General features: G+C 39.8%; 1 protein-coding gene across 1 annotated transcript in view; it reads left to right on the top strand.

Moving 5' to 3' along the window:
* The window catches only part of LOC122900339 (monocarboxylate transporter 1), a 49,288-nt gene extending 34,679 nt beyond the window's left edge, over positions 1–14,609 (top strand). The window contains exons 3-5 of the mRNA XM_044238935.1: positions 4,682–4,825; positions 9,498–10,361; positions 12,689–14,609. Coding sequence (XP_044094870.1) covers positions 4,682–4,825; positions 9,498–10,361; positions 12,689–12,960 — 1,280 coding nt within the window. The 3' untranslated portion in view covers positions 12,961–14,609. The remainder of the gene's footprint in view (positions 1–4,681; positions 4,826–9,497; positions 10,362–12,688) is intronic.
* Positions 14,610–17,776: the final 3,167 nt, after the last annotated feature.

The raw sequence follows: 17,776 nt of genomic DNA, 5'->3' as shown, positions 1-17,776 counted from the left end.
TTTTGATCCCTGCCTTTGGTGAGTTTATATCCTATTGAGACAATACCATAAACTCATGAAACAAGAATAGTTAAAGTCATAATTTAACTATATAATTTCATCGCATACAAAGAACAGGTAATCTGATTGCCTTAGAGGTGAATTCGGTGACTGGGAACAGAAGTGGGAAGACTTAAGTTTTTTCACTGTATATCTTTTTATTTTATGCCTTTTGAATTTTGAAGGTATGCCTATTCTGTCAAGTACTTTAAAGAGAATATAAGTGCTGGGGCGCCTGGGTGTCTCAGTGGGTTAAGCTGCTGCCTTCTGCTTGGGTCATGATCTCAGGGTCCTGGGATCGAGCCCCGCATGGGGCTCTCTGCACAGCAGGGAGCCTGCTTCCTGCCCTCTCTGCCTGTCTCTCTGCCTACTTGTGATCCCTGTCCAATAAATAAATTTTTAAAAAAATCTTTAAAAAAAAAAAGGAGAATATAAGTGCTAAATTGAAGTACTTACTTTTCTTTTTGTAAGTTCAGAGAAGTCAAAAGGGACTTTGGATATTATCTAGCTTCTGAGAGCCAGTAGTTTTGGAGGCTTTGAACGCTCATCTGCCAGGATTATCTAATCAGGTTTTAACTATGATGACTGGAAGAAACTGGTATAAATATTATCCAGACATAATCCAGGTGCTCGGTATACTTTAAGCTGACTATAAATCAGAGGTTCACATGGACAATTTGGAGCTGCCAAAGAGCTTGAGAGCCCTGATGCATTTTGCATCAGAAGTAAGTGATGTCAGTTGTACTAATGGCACATGACAGTTTCTTCTGGGAAAACAGTTCCTTCTTTGTCCTCACCCAGAGATAACTAGCACATTTCTCTGAATTTGTGTCATAAGAGGCCTAGGAACTGTACCCCTCTCTATTTTTAATGATAGCTAATTGGGGTCATCCTTCCTGAAATAACTCCTAAAGACAAATTGTGTATCGAGAGCCTGGTGGCAGAATTTTTACTAAATGGGTTATTTTGTTTTGATTGGCTCCTAGGTGGCGTATCCCCTAAGAGTTATCATCAGTTTTACAACTGCTACAATTCTTTAACTTAATGTATTTGGCCCACACCCTCAATGCTGATGTTTTGAACTATGAGTGGTTTAGCATTTTTTTATTTTTTACTACTTTGGTTCAGAGATATGTAGAGAGTAAGTATTTTTAGGGTGGAGATTTTAGTTGCATACTCTTTAATTTATTTGAGTTTTTCTTAAATTTTTTTTTTTAAGGGAAGTGTAAATTTGCCTGTTTTCAGTTTCACACTAATGTCCTTAACATTTCCTAGTTTAATATTGCAGATGTTACAGGGGCGCCTGGGTGGCTCAGTAAGGTTAAAGCCTCTGCCTTCAGCTCAGGTCATGATCCCAGGACCTGGGATTGAGCCCCCGCATCAGGTTCTCTGCTCAGCAGGGAGCCTGCTTCCTCCTCTCTCTCTGCCTGCCTCTCTGCCTACTTGTGATCTCTGTCTGTCAAATAAATAAATAAAATCTTTTAAAAAAAAATTGCAGATGTTGCAGAAATTTTTTTTTTTAAGATTTTATTTATTTATTTGACAGAGTTACACAGCTAGAGAGGGAACACAAGCAGGGAGGGTGGGAGAGGGAGAACAGGCCTCCCGCTGAGCAGGGAGCCCAATGTGGGGCTCTATCCTAGGATCCTGAGATCATGACCTGAGCGGAAGGAAGGCAGACCAGACCCTTAACCATCTGAGCCACCCAAGCACCCCTACAGATGTTACAGTATTAACTTCTTGTGTGTGGCAGGATTTTGATCTTTGTAATTCTGACTGTACCAAAATCTATTTCATGACCAAATTATATGGAAATATTTCATGAATATTCTTTCAGTATTTAATTCTTTTCATCTTAATACAAGCTGCAAATTCAGGCTATTTCCAGACCAGCCATGGTCTGATATTTTCATGAAGTGACTTAGAAATTCAATGTAAACTTCTTTATACATATCCTTGGTTGGGCCGGAAGTCTTTCCTGGCAGCCAGTTCTTGATCCGACCCTTAAAGAGACTTAGTCTTCTGAAACACTAGGATATCAAAAAGTTTGAGGGACGCCTGGGTGGCTCAGTGGGTTAAAGCCTCTGCCTTCAGCTCAGGTCATGATCCCAGGGTCCTGGGATCGAGCCCCGCATCGGGCTCTCTGCTTGGCAGGGAGTCTGCTTCCCTTCCTCTTTTTCTGCCTGCCTCTCTGCCTACTTGTGATCTCTGTCTATGAATAAATAAATAAAATCTTTAAAAAAAAAAAAAAGTTTGATTCTGCGGCACCTGTATAGCTCAGACTGTAAGGCACCTGCCTTCAGCTGGGTAATGATCCTGGTGTCCTGGGGTCAAGCCCTGAGTCAGGCTCCCTGCTCAATGGGGAGCCTGCTTTTTCCTCTCCCTCTGCCACTCCCCCTGCTTGTGCTCTCACTCGTGCTCTCTCTCTCTCTCTGACAAGTAAATAAATAAAAATTTAAAAAGAAAAAAATGGGGCACCTGCATGGCTCAGTTGATTAAGCAGCTGCCTTTGGCTCAAGTGATGATTCCAGGGTTCTGGGATCCAGCCCTGCATCAGGCTCCCTGCTCAGTGGAGAGCCTGCTTCTCCCCCTCCTTCTTGCATGCTTATATACACCATAATTTGAATCTGGGTTCCCTAGGGTCAGAGCTGACCTTTTAATTGCATCATACTGCAAGTTGGAGTTAACTAGAATATAAGTAACTGTAGAATTTCCCATAGTGTTTATGGAAATAGAATATGTCAACATAAAACCAGTAATAAATTCTGAATACATACATTCTATATTTGTTTTAAAAAATGAACTTACTGTCTTCTAAGGAATTAATTATAGAATAAACAGAAGAAAAATAAAATTTTTATGTCTTCTGCTTTATAGGTTGGTTCCAAATATATGGAGTATACATAATAGAGAGGAAAGGGGCTGGATTTGAAACTTGGTCCTCGGTAGCTTTGTGACTTTGCAAAGTTCAAACATCAGTTCATTTCCTTGTGTGCCCTTCCCCACTGATGCATTGCACTGATCCTGTCTGTTTGCAGTCATCTACCTTAAACAGGCAGATGAGGTATGGTGTCATGTAAAGAAAGTTGCCATTCTCGCAAGTCCATATCCATGCAGTACAGACATAGGTATATTCTTCTATAAAGAAATAAAATGCAATGAATGTCATTCAGGGTAATCAGAAAATGTTGTTAGTCTACTTAAGAGCTGTGTTACAGCTCTTTTTTTTTTTTTTTTTAAACGATTTATTTGAGAGAGCGAGCAAATGCATGCGGTGGTGGGGGAGGGGCAGAGGGAGAGAATCTGCCAACTGACTCCCTGAGGAGTGTGGAGTCCCATGCAGGGCTCAATTTCACCACCCCAGATCATGACCCCAGCCAAAACCAAGAGCTGGAGGCTCAGCTGACTGAGCCACCCCCAGGCACCCCATGTTATAATAAACACTTGAAAATTTGGGAAGGGGAATAAGGGAATTACAGATTATATCTGTTTGTAGCAAGTAAGGAGAGCCCATTTGATACTCATATTTGAAAACTGATATATTAAATGCATCAAGTCTTTTTCTTCCTGATCCTTATGATAGATACTTCACGTTTTATTTGGGTCCCTCTCTCACACTGAAGGAAAACTGGTATTTTGGTATGGATCTATTTGATTATCAGAGGAAATTTAATTTGATTATTTTAGATAATACTCCATTTCCCATCTTCTTGAGTTGTTAGACCCAAGATATTTTGACCATTATTTGACTTAATCCCCTGCAAGCTTTTTTTTTTTTTTTTTTTTACAGTATTGCTACCATGAAACAGTAATTTAGGCATGGAAGCAAGTTAACTCGAAAAGAAATATTCAGTTTGGTACCTGATACATCTAGGTGTAACTGGGAACAGTTTTTGTTTGTTTGTTTGTTTGTTTTTTTAAAGAGTTTATTTATTTATTTGTCAGAGAGAGAGCGAGCAAGAGCAAGCACAGGCAGAAGAGAGGCAGGCAGAGTCAGAGGGAGAAGCAGGCTCCCTGCAGAGCAAGGAGCCCGATGTGGGACTCGATCCCAGGACGCCGGGATCATGACCGGAGCCGAAGACAGCTGCTCAACCAACTGAGCCACCCAGGCGTCCCAACAGTTTTTGTTTTCAATTTAGATTTCCTAATTACAAAGCTACTTAAACTTGAAAAAAATAATTACATATTTTTCAGGGAATTTTTTTTCTTTTTTAAAAATACGACACAAACTACATTTATGGTAATGTGTAAATAATGCTCTGATATGATATCATATCATAGTGCCTGTCCAGAAATTAAAAGAGAGCAAAGTTAACTAAATATGTTTGTCGTATCTTAGATCAACAAGCCTATGAACATCCATTAACAAGTGTTTTCAGCCAGTTATGCCTTATAACAGAAGATTAAGGAGAGAACCAGAGTCTGATATTTTAGTAAAATTCCATCCAATATTCATAAAGAAGATACACAATGATGGTTTTTAGCATCTTTATTTTCTAATACACATTCGGTATTCTTACTGTTGTCTTTGTTTTTAATCTGTTTATCTTAAAGGTCTTGTAATTTAGCATCAATGCCTTGTGTAGATATGAGGGAGTTTGTTCCTTTCCTCTCTGCTACTAAATTTCTGGTTCTCTTCTAGGTCCGATCAGCAGTATTCTGGTGAATAAATATGGCAGCCGTCCAATCATGATTGTTGGTGGCTGCTTGTCAGGCTGTGGCTTGATTGCGGCTTCGTTCTGTAATACTGTTAAGGAACTTTACTTGAGTGTTGGAGTCATTGGAGGTGAGTTACTGTTCATTCATTTTCAGGCATTAATTTATTGCTGGCTATTTGGTATTCATTTAATGTTCATCTTTCAGATCTTTTGAGTGAAAGTCCTACCTTAAAGAAATTACTTTTGATTGTCATTATGAAGAGCTGTAAATACATTAATGGGTATAAGAAAAACAAACTTCTAAAGAAATTCTTGTTATATAGTGGGTGTTCATTGTTGAATAAATGGAATAATGAAAAAGATGGGGCACCTGGGTGGCTCAGTCATTAAGCAGCTGCCTTTGGCTCAGGTCATGATCCCAGGGTTCTGGGATCAGGCTCTGCATCCATATGGCTCCCTGTTCAGCCAGAAGTCTGTTTCTCCTTCTCCCACCCCACCTGCTTGTGTTCCCTCTCTTGCTGTGTGTCTCTCAATTAATTTTTTTTCTGTTGAATTTTGTTTGAAAGCAGATTTTTTAGTTTAGTCTTATTCCAATACCTTTTCCCCTTTTCATCTACAATTTCAGGTATTCAAAACTCACAATATCTTATGATTTTTGTCTAGTATATCATTATTACAAAGTTGTTCTCCATGCCAAGATTATGAATGTATTTGCCTACTTTTTAAAAATTGTGTTTAATTCCAGTGTAGCTGGCATACTGTTATATTAGTTTCAGGTATACAATCCGGTGATCCGACGATTCCATATATTACTCCGTGCTCATCCAGATCAGTGTACTCTTATCTCCTTCAACTATTTTACCCATCCCCCTAACCCTTCTCCCCTTGTTCTCTATAGTTAGGAGTCTGGGGTTTTGGCTTGGTTTGGTTTGGTTTGGTATGTTTCCTCCCTGCCCCTTGGTTCATTTGTTTCATTTCTTAAATTCTACACATGAGTGAAATCATACGCTCTTTGTATTCTTTTGCTGGATTATTTAATATAACATTATACTCTCTAGATCCATCCATGTTGTTGCAAATGGCAGGATTTCATTCTTTCTATGGCTAAATAATATTTCATTATATAGGGGTGCCTGGGTGGCTCAGTGCATTGAGTGGTTGAGCATCTGACTCTTGGTTTCAGCTCAGGTCATGATCTCAGAGTCCTGGGATTGAGCCCTGTCTCGGGCTTTGTTTTCAGTGGGGAGTTGGGGAGTCTTTCTGAGATCCTCTTCCTCTCCCTCTGCCCCTCCCCACTCTCGCATGCATGCATGCATGCACACTCACTCTCTCTCTCAAATAAATACTTAACAAAAATAATATTCGTGTGTATGTGTGTATGAATGACATCTTTATCCATTCACCAATCAGTGGACACTTGTGTTGCTTCCATAACTGGCTATTGTAAATAACGCTACAGTAAACATAAAGGTGCATATACCCCTTCAAATTGGTGTTTTCATCTTCTTTGGGTAAATATACAGTAGTGGAATTACTGGATCATATGGTAATTTTACTTTTAATTTTTTGAGGAACATTCCTACTGTCTTCCACAGAGGCTCTACCAGCTTGCATTCCCAACAGTAGTGCACAGGGGTTCCTTTTCCTCCACATCGTCCCCAACATTTGCCATTTCTTGAGCTTTTGATTTTGGCCATTCTGACACATATGAGGTGTTATCTCGTTGTAGTGTTAATAGGCATTTCCCTGGTGATGAGTGATGTTGAGCGTCTTTTCATGTGTCTGTTGGCCATCTGTATGTCCTCTTTGGGGGAAATGTCTAATATCTTCTGCTCATTATTTAATTGAATTATTTGGGGGGGTTGTGGAGGGGTGTGTGTGTGTGTGTGTGTTATATAAGTTATTTATATATTTTGGCTACTAGCCCTTTATCAGATATGTCATTTGCAAATATCTATTCCCATTCACTAGGTTGTCTTTTTGTTTTGTTGACTGTTTCTTTTGTGGTGCTGGAGATTTTGTTTTTTTGTTTTTTTTTTTTAAGATTTTATTTATTTATTTGACAGAGATCACAAGTAGGCAGAGAGGCAGGCAGAAAGAGAGGAGGAAGCAGGCTCCCCGTGGAGGAGAGAGCCCGATGTGGGGTTCGATCCCAGGACCCTGGGATCATGACCTGAACCAAAGGCAGAGGATTTAACCCACTGAGCCACCCAGGCGCCCCTGGAGATTTTGTTTTGATGCAGTCCCAGTAGTTTATTTTTACTTTTGTTTCCCCTGGCTCAGGAGACATATGAGAAAGATATCATGCTGATGTTAGAGAAATCACTGCCTCTGCTCTATTCTAGGGTTTTTATGGTTTCAGGTCTCACATTTAGGTCCTTACTCCATTTTAAGTTTATGATTGTAGATGGTGTAAGAAAATTGTCCAGTGTCATTCTTTTGCATATAGCTGTCCAGTTTTCCCACCACCGTTTGTTAAAGATACTCTTTTCTTCCCATTGCATATTCTTGCCTTGTTTGTCAAGGATTAATTTAATTGACCGTATAATCGTGGGTTTATTTCTGGGCTTTCTATTCTGTTCCATTGATCTATGTGTCTGTTTTTGTGCTTGTACCATACTGTTTTGATTACTACAGTTTTATAATATACTTGAAATCTGGACTTGTGATACCTGCAGCTTTGTTCTTCTTTTTCAAGATTGCTTTGGCTATTTGGGAGTCTTTTGTAATTCCATACAAATTTTAGGGTTATTTGTTCTAGTTCTGTGAAAAATGCTGTTGGTAGTTTGATAAGGATTGCATTTAATCTTTCCCCCCTCCTTTTTTTACATTTAAAATTTCTGATTGGAAGAAAACATTTTACATAAAATGAGAAGAAATATGAAACTCTCTTTGTTCCCACATGGTTAGTCAGTTTGTTCGTTTGCTCTTTTATTTCCTCAAATATTTATTGAGTAACAACCATGGTGTGTCAAGCAGTATTCTAGATTTTTTTGGGAATAGAGCAACAACTAGGGCTAAATCATACCCTTTAATGAGGGGACAGACCATACTACTTACAAATGTATGTATAAGTAGGAAGAATATCAGGTAGTGATAATGCTATACAAAGCCTCAAAACAAAATGTTCTGACAGGGAAGGACTGGTGGTAGATTGGTAGTCTACAAAGTTAAGTCGCTCTGAAGAGATGACCTTAACCAAGAGATATGAGTAGCAACAGGAAAAAAGCTTTGTGAAAATTTGGGGCATCCTAAGCCCCAGGTCAACAGTATGCTTATTGGCACAGGTGAGAATGGTCTGGTATGAGATGAGGAAGGGAGGTAAAGGCCAAGGTAAAGGTTATGGATGGGAAGCCATTAGCAAGCCTGAACTAAGAGAGTGGTCTGCCCTGGTGTATTGGTTTAAGCCTCTGTGAATACCTTAAACATAAATGGTAGAGAGCTGGAGCAAGTTGGGGCCAGGGAGAGCATCTAGAAGTTATTTGAATATTTACTTTTACTAGCACTGTTTATTGAATAATTCTATAGTAATTTAAAATTTCATTTTTACATTAAATCACATATATGTTAATCTTTTACATTTTACATTTTATATTATATATATATAATTTTACATTTTATATTATATATATTAAATCATTTACATTTATGGGGTGCCTGGGTGGCTCAGTGGGTTAAAGCCTCAGCCTTCCGCTCAGGTCATGATCCCAGGGTCCTGAGATTGAGCCCCACATCGGACTCTCTGTTCAGCAGGGTGCCTGCTCCCCCTCCCCCCTGCTTGCCTCTCTGCCTACTTGTGATCTTTGTCAAATAAATAAATAAAATCTTTTTTAAAAAATCATTTACATTTATATATGGATATCTGTCTGTCTATCTATCTATAAAATCAGGTATGTTCCTGGACTTTCTGACCACTTTAACAGATAAGTGTTTACCTGAGTCAGAGCCACACTGTTGTAATAGTTGTAGCTTTTAGAAGAACACTTAAATATCTGTTAAAGTTTGTCCCACTCCTCCTATACCACCAAAAATTTCCCGGTTGACTCCCATGCATTCTTCTAAGTATGTTTTAGAGTCTTTTTACCTATTCCAAATGAAATGCACTGACATTTTATTTGGAATAACATTAAATTAATGCCTTCATTTGGGAAGTACTGACACCTTGATAATGTTGTGTTTTATTATCCAAAAACTGTGTGTATGTGTATGTGTTGTTTTTAAATTCAGTGACTCTTTAGGAAAGTTACACAATTGTAGTGAGCATATTTTTGTAGTGAATATACATTACATGTTTTTTTTTTTTTTTTTACTTTTTGATACTACTGTAAAAGGAATAATTTTGTATTGCATTTTCTGTTGTAAAACTTTTGTCTCTAGTTCTAACTCTCTACTTAATGATTGTCTGTTGTTACAGTGACTCCTCAGATGATTCTGTAAGACTAGACAAATAGTTATTCACCTTCAAGTAATATAAGCAACAATAATAAAAATAACATTTATTGAGTGCTTTCTATATGCCAGGCACTCTACTAAATGTTTTACTCACAGTAGTGTTGTATGCCTTTTTTACGTATCAGGAAACACTCATGTGTCTGATCTTACCAGCCAGTAAATAGTGATGCTGAGGTTTGAACCCACTTAGATCTCACACTTTAAACCATTATGCAGTATGTCCTGAACTGGTGAGGATTTTTGTCTCTTTTGTATTAATTATACTTCTCGTCTTAATTTCTTTGTCTGACTAAGTAATTCCTAATATGTTTGTGACATTTATGTGGTTCTTTTCCTCCCTTTTTCCAGGTCTTGGGCTTGCCTTCAACTTGAATCCCGCTCTGACCATGATTGGCAAGTATTTCTATAAGAGGCGACCGTTGGCAAATGGACTGGCCATGGCTGGCAGCCCTGTGTTCCTCTCCACCCTGGCCCCCCTCAATCAGGCTTTCTTTGGTATCTTTGGCTGGAGAGGGAGCTTCCTAATTCTCGGGGGCCTCCTCCTAAACTGCTGTGTGGCTGGAGCCCTGATGCGACCAATAGGGCCCCCAGCAGCAAGTGCGGGGGAAAGGTCCAAAGAATCCCTTCAGGAACCTGGGAAATCTGAAGAGAAAAAGGGGTCAAATGATGCAAATACAGATCTTATTGGAGGAAACCACAAAGAAGAGAAACGGTCAGTTTTCCAAACAGTTAATAAATTCCTGGATTTATCTCTGTTCACACACAGAGGCTTTTTGCTATACCTATCCGGAAACGTGCTCATGTTTTTTGGACTGTTTACCCCTTTGGTCTTTCTTAGTAATTATGGCAAGAGTCAACATTACTCTAGTGAGAAGTCTGCCTTCCTTCTTTCCATTCTGGCTTTTGTTGACATGGTAGCTAGACCTTCTATGGGACTTGTAGCCAACACCAAGTGGATAAGACCTCGAGTTCAGTATTTTTTTGCAGCTTCTGTTGTTGCAAACGGAGTGTGTCATCTGCTAGCACCTTTATCCTCCAGCTACATTGGGTTCTGTATCTATGCTGGATTCTTTGGATTTGCATTTGGGTGGCTCAGCTCCGTGTTATTTGAAACCCTGATGGACCTCGTCGGACCCCAGAGGTTCTCCAGCGCCGTGGGATTGGTGACCATTGTGGAATGCTGTCCTGTCCTCCTGGGGCCACCACTTTTAGGTATAGTATGCCCTACTCCCTCTTTGGTTCTATTAACATGAAGCAGGCATAGGAAATGGAAGGGTGCTAGCTAGAAAGCCAGGATTAGTAAGCTGCCTGGTGGCAGAAGGTACTTCCGTTTCCTCTAGCCTCAGTGCTGGCGCAGTGCTTGGCACAGCAGAAGTGCTCTGATTCTTACGGAAGTGAATTACACTCAGCTATCCACCTGAAAGGGGAGTCAAATATTTTTATAAATGGCATTCTTTTTTGAAGTATGTTTTCTCTTCAAAAAACTTATGTGCTTGTTGTAGAAAACATGTAAAATACAAATCCAACTCTGATAATAGCTACCATGTAAGCTCATGGTTTACCAAGGACTGTTCTAACCATTTTCTATATTCTCACAAGCCTATGAAATAGAACTGTTGTAGTTCCTACTTCATAAGAAATAGAAACTTTGAAACGTTAAATAATTTGCCTTGTATCACATGGCTAGTAAGTGAAGATATGATTTGGGAACTGTTTCCTAAGGTTATTAAATACTTCATCTTTTAAATTAATAGCTCATTAGATAATATTAGTGAAAATACAATTTGGCCCTCCTTTTAGATGTATACTTCTTGAAAGTATTTGGCTAGTGAGTGAGAATACATCAAAGAAGTCCTACAGCTATCTTTTCATATTGTTCTTTTCCACCACATATCTAGTGATTGCCAAGACTTGTCAATTTTCACCTCCTAAGTCTCTTTCTAATCAGCCCATTTTTCCATCACACCACCCTATTCACAGCTCCTGTCTCCCCATAGCCTCCTGGCTGGTCTACCCATATCCACTCTATCCCACCTTCAATCTGTTTTCTACTCTGCGGACAAAATTTATCTGTGCAAATACAAACCTGATAGCCCAGCTGATTAGATCTCTCCAGTTGCTTCCCATTGTTCTCGGGGTGGAGATCAGATTCCCTCCTGTGGCCTGCAAGGCGTCCCCCAGCCTGGCCACCAATCTCTGCAGCCTCATTTCCTGTCACTCACCTTTTGTTCTCTCTGTTCCAGCAACCCCGCCCTTCCTCCTTCCCCTCTCACGTCGCAGCTTCCTCCCACCTGCCTTTGCACTTGCTGTTCCCTGGCCCCAGCCTTCTCCCATCCTCTCCTCCTGGATAACTCCCATCCCCCCTCTAGGTCTCTGCTTCATTTACACTTGAAGAGAAGCCTTCCAGACCCTGCTTGCTGCTGCCAACCCCCTGTTTTCTGCTTGCAAACCCCCCTTGTCATGGTTTGTAATTATTTGATTAACATTTCTCTTGTCCACTGAACTGTGGAGGTTTTCTCCTCTGTTCTCCCTTATCCTGAGGGCCAGTAGCCCAGTGCCTGGGACAAGTATAGGCACAGTAAGTATTGCTGGATGGCCAGTGCCCTGAGTTAGAAAAACACATGGAATGGTGTTTGAATTAGTTCTATTCGGTCCTTCTCTGAAGGATAGAGTAGGGTTTTCAAGAGTTTATTCCTTAACATACCAATTGGATGAGATGCTAATAAATTCTATTATCATAAGGATTTCATGGCCAAAAGAAAATGTTGGGAACACTAAGTTTGATAGATGTCTCTACTAGAGGACCTTGCAAAATCTTTAATATGCTAATGCACATGGTGACCCTTCACTGGAGAAGCATATGCTGAGCCATTTTCTAGGTCTGACTCTGGAAACACTTGGAAGGTTGTAAGTCAGGCTTCAGAGTCAGACCTCCTGGGTTTCAAGCCAGGCCACTTCACTTACTAGCTCTGTGACCTTGGAAAAGTTACCCAAGGTTTCTAACTTCAGTCAGCAGATTATACAGCAAGTGTGATGACAGAGGCTGCCTGTTGTGAGGGTTAAGCACTTAGGATGTTGGAAAGGTGATGCTGTTAGTTAATTCTGTAGCACAGGACAAGTGTCCCTAGGACTGCTCTTCGGGAATGCCGACGTCAGCAAAAGAGCATTGGGTGGGATGCTGCAGTTAGGTCTGGAGCCTGGGGGCAAGACTCCCACATCTCTTCTGAGCCACACATTTTTCCATTGTGAAGGGGGAGACTTGATTGTACGTATCTCTAGGTCTTCCCCATTCCAGTTGGCCAAGATTTCATTACTTTCAAGTTGCTAAAAGTAACGGGATAAGCAAGGCCATCCAAAATCAAGTGTGATGTCATAAAAGATCAAGATCATTGTTAGCAGTCCCTTTTTAGAAGCATTTGTCATTTGTGGGCTCCTTTGAGGATTGGCTGACATCTTTCTGAGTGGATCCTTCAGCTCTCTTTGGGGGAAGGTGTACGTGTTTACGTTTGTCCTCATAACTTTGTTTTGGGTATCTTCAGGTCGTCTGAATGACATCTATGGAGACTACAAATACACCTACTGGTCATGTGGTGTGATCCTTATTGTGGCAGGCGTCTATCTCTTCATTGGCATGGGCATCAATTACCGACTCGTGGCGAAAGAGCAGAAAGCAGAGGAGCAGCAGAAAAAGGAAAGCAAAGAGGAGGAGACAAGTGTCGATGCTGCTGAGAAGACAAAAGAATATGCAGCAGAATCTGCAGAGCAGAAGGACACAGAAGGAAGTCCCAAAGAGGAGGAGAGTCCAGTCTAAATCTGTGTGGCCCAAGGGTCAATGAAGTAGCTGTGACCCAAGATATCTGAAAATATCTACTGGCCTGTATTCCAGCAGTGGTGCTCAATGACGATAGTGGGCATGTGTGTGCGAATCATACCAGCTGTTCATGGATGGAATTTTTGTTTCACTCCTTACCAGTAGTCTGAATTAAAAATGCCATACCTTTGGGCAGGGAGTGGTTGGCAAAGAATGAGAGAAGGCAGTAGTGTGGTGGTTTTTTGTTTGTTTGTTTGTTTGTTTGTTTAAATCCTAGCTTTTAACAGTGTCCAGAAGATTATAATATGTGCCTTAAGTTTTAGTCTTTAGAACTCTTTAGGGAGCCTTAACTTTTTAAACCATTCTGCTGAATTCATCTATTTTAAGTGTTACATTAGAAGGAAGAATAACAACTAACTTGTTTGAGACAAATCTAAAATTTAAAATTAATCTTGCTTCATTGTTATTTGTAATATACTGTCAGACATCACTGGAAGATTTATGAATAGAAATATTGGTTGGAAGTTGGGATATTATAAAATCCTGACTAAAATATTTTCCCCGTATCAGTAGTTGCCTGGTATAGTGCCTGCTAGCTATATATTTAGGAAATTTAAGGCATAAAACTTTGGAAACATGTTGGCAGTTCTAGGTACATTGTACTCAACAGCTTCCCTCTGGAATCTTTTCTTAGGATGCTAATATTATTAGTGCTTGAGAATTTATTTCATTAAATTACTATTTTCCCTTTTCAAAGACACATTTTGAGTGGTTATAGACCATTGCCCCCCTTGAAATTACTTAGTACTTTTCACTCTAAAAGTTATGCAAAACAATGTATTTGTGTCTCCTTAGTAAACACAACACATCTAATTAAATGTAGAGAGATATTTCAAACAGCAGCTGAATTCAGCTTCAGTTTTACCAAAACCTTAGTTAAACTGTGAGGCTTGGAATTTTTTGTTGTTGGTGGTGTTCCTGGAATTTTCCCCCCATTGATTCGTAGTGGTTCCATTTATATCTGCGTCTAGCTTAGAGCTGTGTGTGAGATACTGTCTTTGTGTGTTTAGGTTTGTGGGGTTTTTTTTTTTTTTTTATATTTGGTAATTAAAGCCAGAGTGATTTGGCCCGAGGCAAACCAGTAAGAGTAAGATTGGGAGAGAAGTTGCTCTGTTTCTTTTACTGAGAAGGCCTGAAAAAAAATTATGTTTTGCTTATAATTATTAGACATAGTCTTACTACTTCACAGAAACCTAAAGATATTGTGACCCTTTTTACTTACTTGAAAAGTAGAGAAATGAGTTTAGCATAAGGATTGGGAGGATGGACCAGAATGAAATCTGTAAATATTTTTTAACCTAATATCTTCTAAAATGCACAAGAAGATAATGATAGACACTCAATAAATCATATCTAGTGCATTTTAAAGTATCATTGTAATTGACCCAGTGAAAGTATAGGTACAAAACTTTTTGTGTAAGAGGCTGGCTTTTCCAAATAAACTTTTTTTCTCTTTTTTTAAGAAATCTTTCTCCCTCTAAATGTTTATTTTCTTGAGAAAGTATTACTGTGTCTTCATTTTCATTATCAAGATCCACTTTGGCCCTTACTAATATTAAATCATTCAGCTTATGTGCTGTGGAGCAGTATATATGGCTTATTTTTTTTTTCTTCTTTCCTCCTTTTCTTTAAGGCAGGGAAGAGGGGAATTTTGAAATCACCTCTCTGTAAGCATCCAAAGCAGTTAATCTTAAGGACACAATGAAAATTCCCTTTCTATGCCTGAGTGTCATGGCAGATGGAGAAGGAATTTTAGGGGAGAAGCCTGCTGTGATTGTTGGCAGGCTTGGCTCCAGTTGGGACTCTGCTGTTTTCCATAGACCTGAATCCATAACCTCTATGTGCCTCTTTCCCCTTCCATAAAAATGAGGATCATTGTCCATGAGAAGGAAGTGGGAAGGGTTGGGGTGGAAGAGGAGGAGTACAGAATTATTTTCTCCTCTAAGGAAGAAAACTGCCCTTCTTTCTAAGTTCTTTGAATGGCCTAATAATTGACATAAGACAGATAAGATAGAAAATTTTAATTTCATACATACAGGAACTTCACATAGACATGAGAGGGTCAAAAACAATTATACAGGGGTGCCTGGGTGGCCCAGTGGGTTAAGCCTCTGCCTTCGGCTCAGGTCATGATCTCAGGGTCCTGGGATCAAGTCCCACATTGGGCTCTGCTCGGCGGGGAGCTTGCTTCCTCCTCTCTCTCTCTCTGCCTCCCTCTCTGCCTATTTGTGATCTCTGTCTGTCAAATAAATAAATAAAATCTTTTAAAAAACAAAACAATCAGACAGCTGAGACTTACAAGCCGTCCAAACCCAAGGAGGGGTGGGTAGGGGTCTGTAGCTTCAAAAGGAATGAAGACTATTTACACGAAGATGGGAAGAGCAAATGTTTGGTAGACCATGCCAATATAGAGAAGTCTTGCATTTAAAAAAAAAATGGTAATACTTCTCTTCCTGGTACAGGCTCCCTATCTAAATTTTTTTAGGCAGTTACAGGGGAGGTAAAAAGCTCTTCTTGAGTCTGCTAGGCACTGACTGCCTTCAGCTCAAATACTCCACATTCCAAAGTGGCACATTTTGGGGCAACCTTGTCCTGAACCTCATCACTCCCATCCTAATGGTTGAGCTATGTCCATACTTAAGACCCTGCTTACTCTTCGTTCAGTAGTTGAATCTTGTTAGTAAAGGGTTAAAAACTGCCTCAAAGTTGGAATTAAACCTTCTATTGCCCAGTCCAACCCAGACTTTTTTCCCCAGAAATTAAGGTATTTATTCACTAATAAATACTAAAACCCCGTACAGGCCTACTCTGTGCCATCTATTCCTTGTTGTCAGTCAGCAGATCCTGTCTGTGTTGCAGGTTGTGTTCCAACGCTGAGAAGCAGCTGGGGTTTCTGAGCCAACCTATTTGTCCTTTACTCCACGTGAGGACAGTTTTCTTCCAATTCACACAGTTTCTGTGGCTGCTTTGGAAACATAAACGTATGCAAAGACCACCCGCCCATCTTCATTTTCTCTCTGTCCCACACCTTCCGTAAGTCTCAGAGAGAACATGTACAGCTCTTCGGTAGTCGTAGGCCCTAAAAACGCTTGGCACTGTTTAAGAGCTTACTCTGTAACAAGCTGCTAAGCCAAAGCTGGAGTATTACTTAAACTGATAGTTAGCAATTCTAGATGATCACGGTGACAGGACTGTATTAGCCTGCACGCTCCCATCTGTTGAGAATTTAAATTATCTTAACTAGTTAGGATAAATGAATAATTTCTATAAAATACTCAGGAAAGCATAATGGTAAAAGCAAATTATGGAAACTTCAGAGGTGTTTTATCCCTGATAATCACATTGAAGACTAATCGTCTGAATTCTTGAGTTGTCTAAATTTTGTTTGTACCATAGATACATATGTCAATATTAATCCTGTATTTTAAGAAAAAAAAAATGTGTTAAGAGCCATTTAATATTTTTGTACGAGCCAGTGTTTGACTGTATTGAATTTCAAAATGAAATGGGTATCAGTTTTTTTGAAAAACTTAAATGTCTGGGTTTTACCTAGCAAATGGTTCACAGTATAACAAACCTAATAATCAGGTATGTATCCCTCCCCTCCCTGTTTTGCTCGGAAAGATGAGGGAAGGTGAACAGTAAATTTCCACTTTTGCAACATGGCCTGTCTTAATAATCAGGTCAGGCATTTGCCTCGAAGACATGAAGAAAGAGGTTAATGACAGACTTGTGTCAATATGAAAATTCTTTCGGTTCTTGACAGGAAGCGACAGCCCAAGCTTGCTTGGCTTGCCCAGATGTGGGCAATTAAGCCAAGTTACTTCAAAGTTTAGAAGCATTTAGAGAGTTTCAAGTACATCACTTCTGAAATGTTTTCTAGCTCTAGCATTTTAGATTCAGTCTCCCCTTTTCCCCCCAGTTCAGTCTGGGCCATAGTGACAAAATCATTCAAATGACTTCGATTGGGAAAAGTACCATGTGTGATGTGTAGATTATCTCTTCCTTGAGCGGAACAGCATCGCTAGCATTTTGCTAACTTCTACCCTCACCAGAGGAGACGGACAGCTAGCAGTGGAATTGCCTAACAGTATAAGCCACCTGGGTTCAAATTGAGGCTGGGTGACCTCAACCTAGTTACCTAGCCTCCATAAGCATAAGGGTTTTTTTCTTCTGTAAGTTGTTAATGATAATTAGTACCAACCCCCTCCCATGGTTATCAGAAAGGTTAGTTGATATGTAACAGCTTATGTTAAATAAAGGCTTCTTGAGCATAAATATCTATTAAAAAAATTAATTCTTGGGGAAAAATTGCTCTTCTAATTCCCAAGATGGATCATTACTTAGGACAGTTTGGAAGTGACTTTTAAAGATAATATTAGCTGGGGCGCCTGGATGGCCCAGTCAGTTAAGCAGCTGCCTTCAGCTCGGGTCATGATCCCAACATCCTGGGATCGAGCCCCACATTGGGCTGCCTGCTTGGCAGAGAGCCTGCTTCTTCCTCTCCCTCTGCCTGCTGCTCTGCCTACTTGTGCTCTCTCTGTCGAATAAAATCTTTTTTTAAAAAATGATAATATTAGCTAAATTGGGGGTGCCTGGCTGATTCAGTCAATAGAGCATGGAACTCTCCATCTCAGGGTTGTGAGTTCAAGCCCCATGCTGGGTGAAGAGCATACTTCAAAAGTAAAGAATATTAGCTAAATTATCAAATTCTCCTTTTGATCAGATCCTCCTTATATTCTCCCCCCCCTTTTAT

The sequence above is a fragment of the Neovison vison genome, chromosome 2 (assembly GCF_020171115.1).
Source record: "Neovison vison isolate M4711 chromosome 2, ASM_NN_V1, whole genome shotgun sequence".
Taxonomy (NCBI): domain Eukaryota; kingdom Metazoa; phylum Chordata; class Mammalia; order Carnivora; family Mustelidae; genus Neogale; species Neogale vison.
This window is presented reverse-complemented; position numbering and strand designations above follow the sequence as displayed.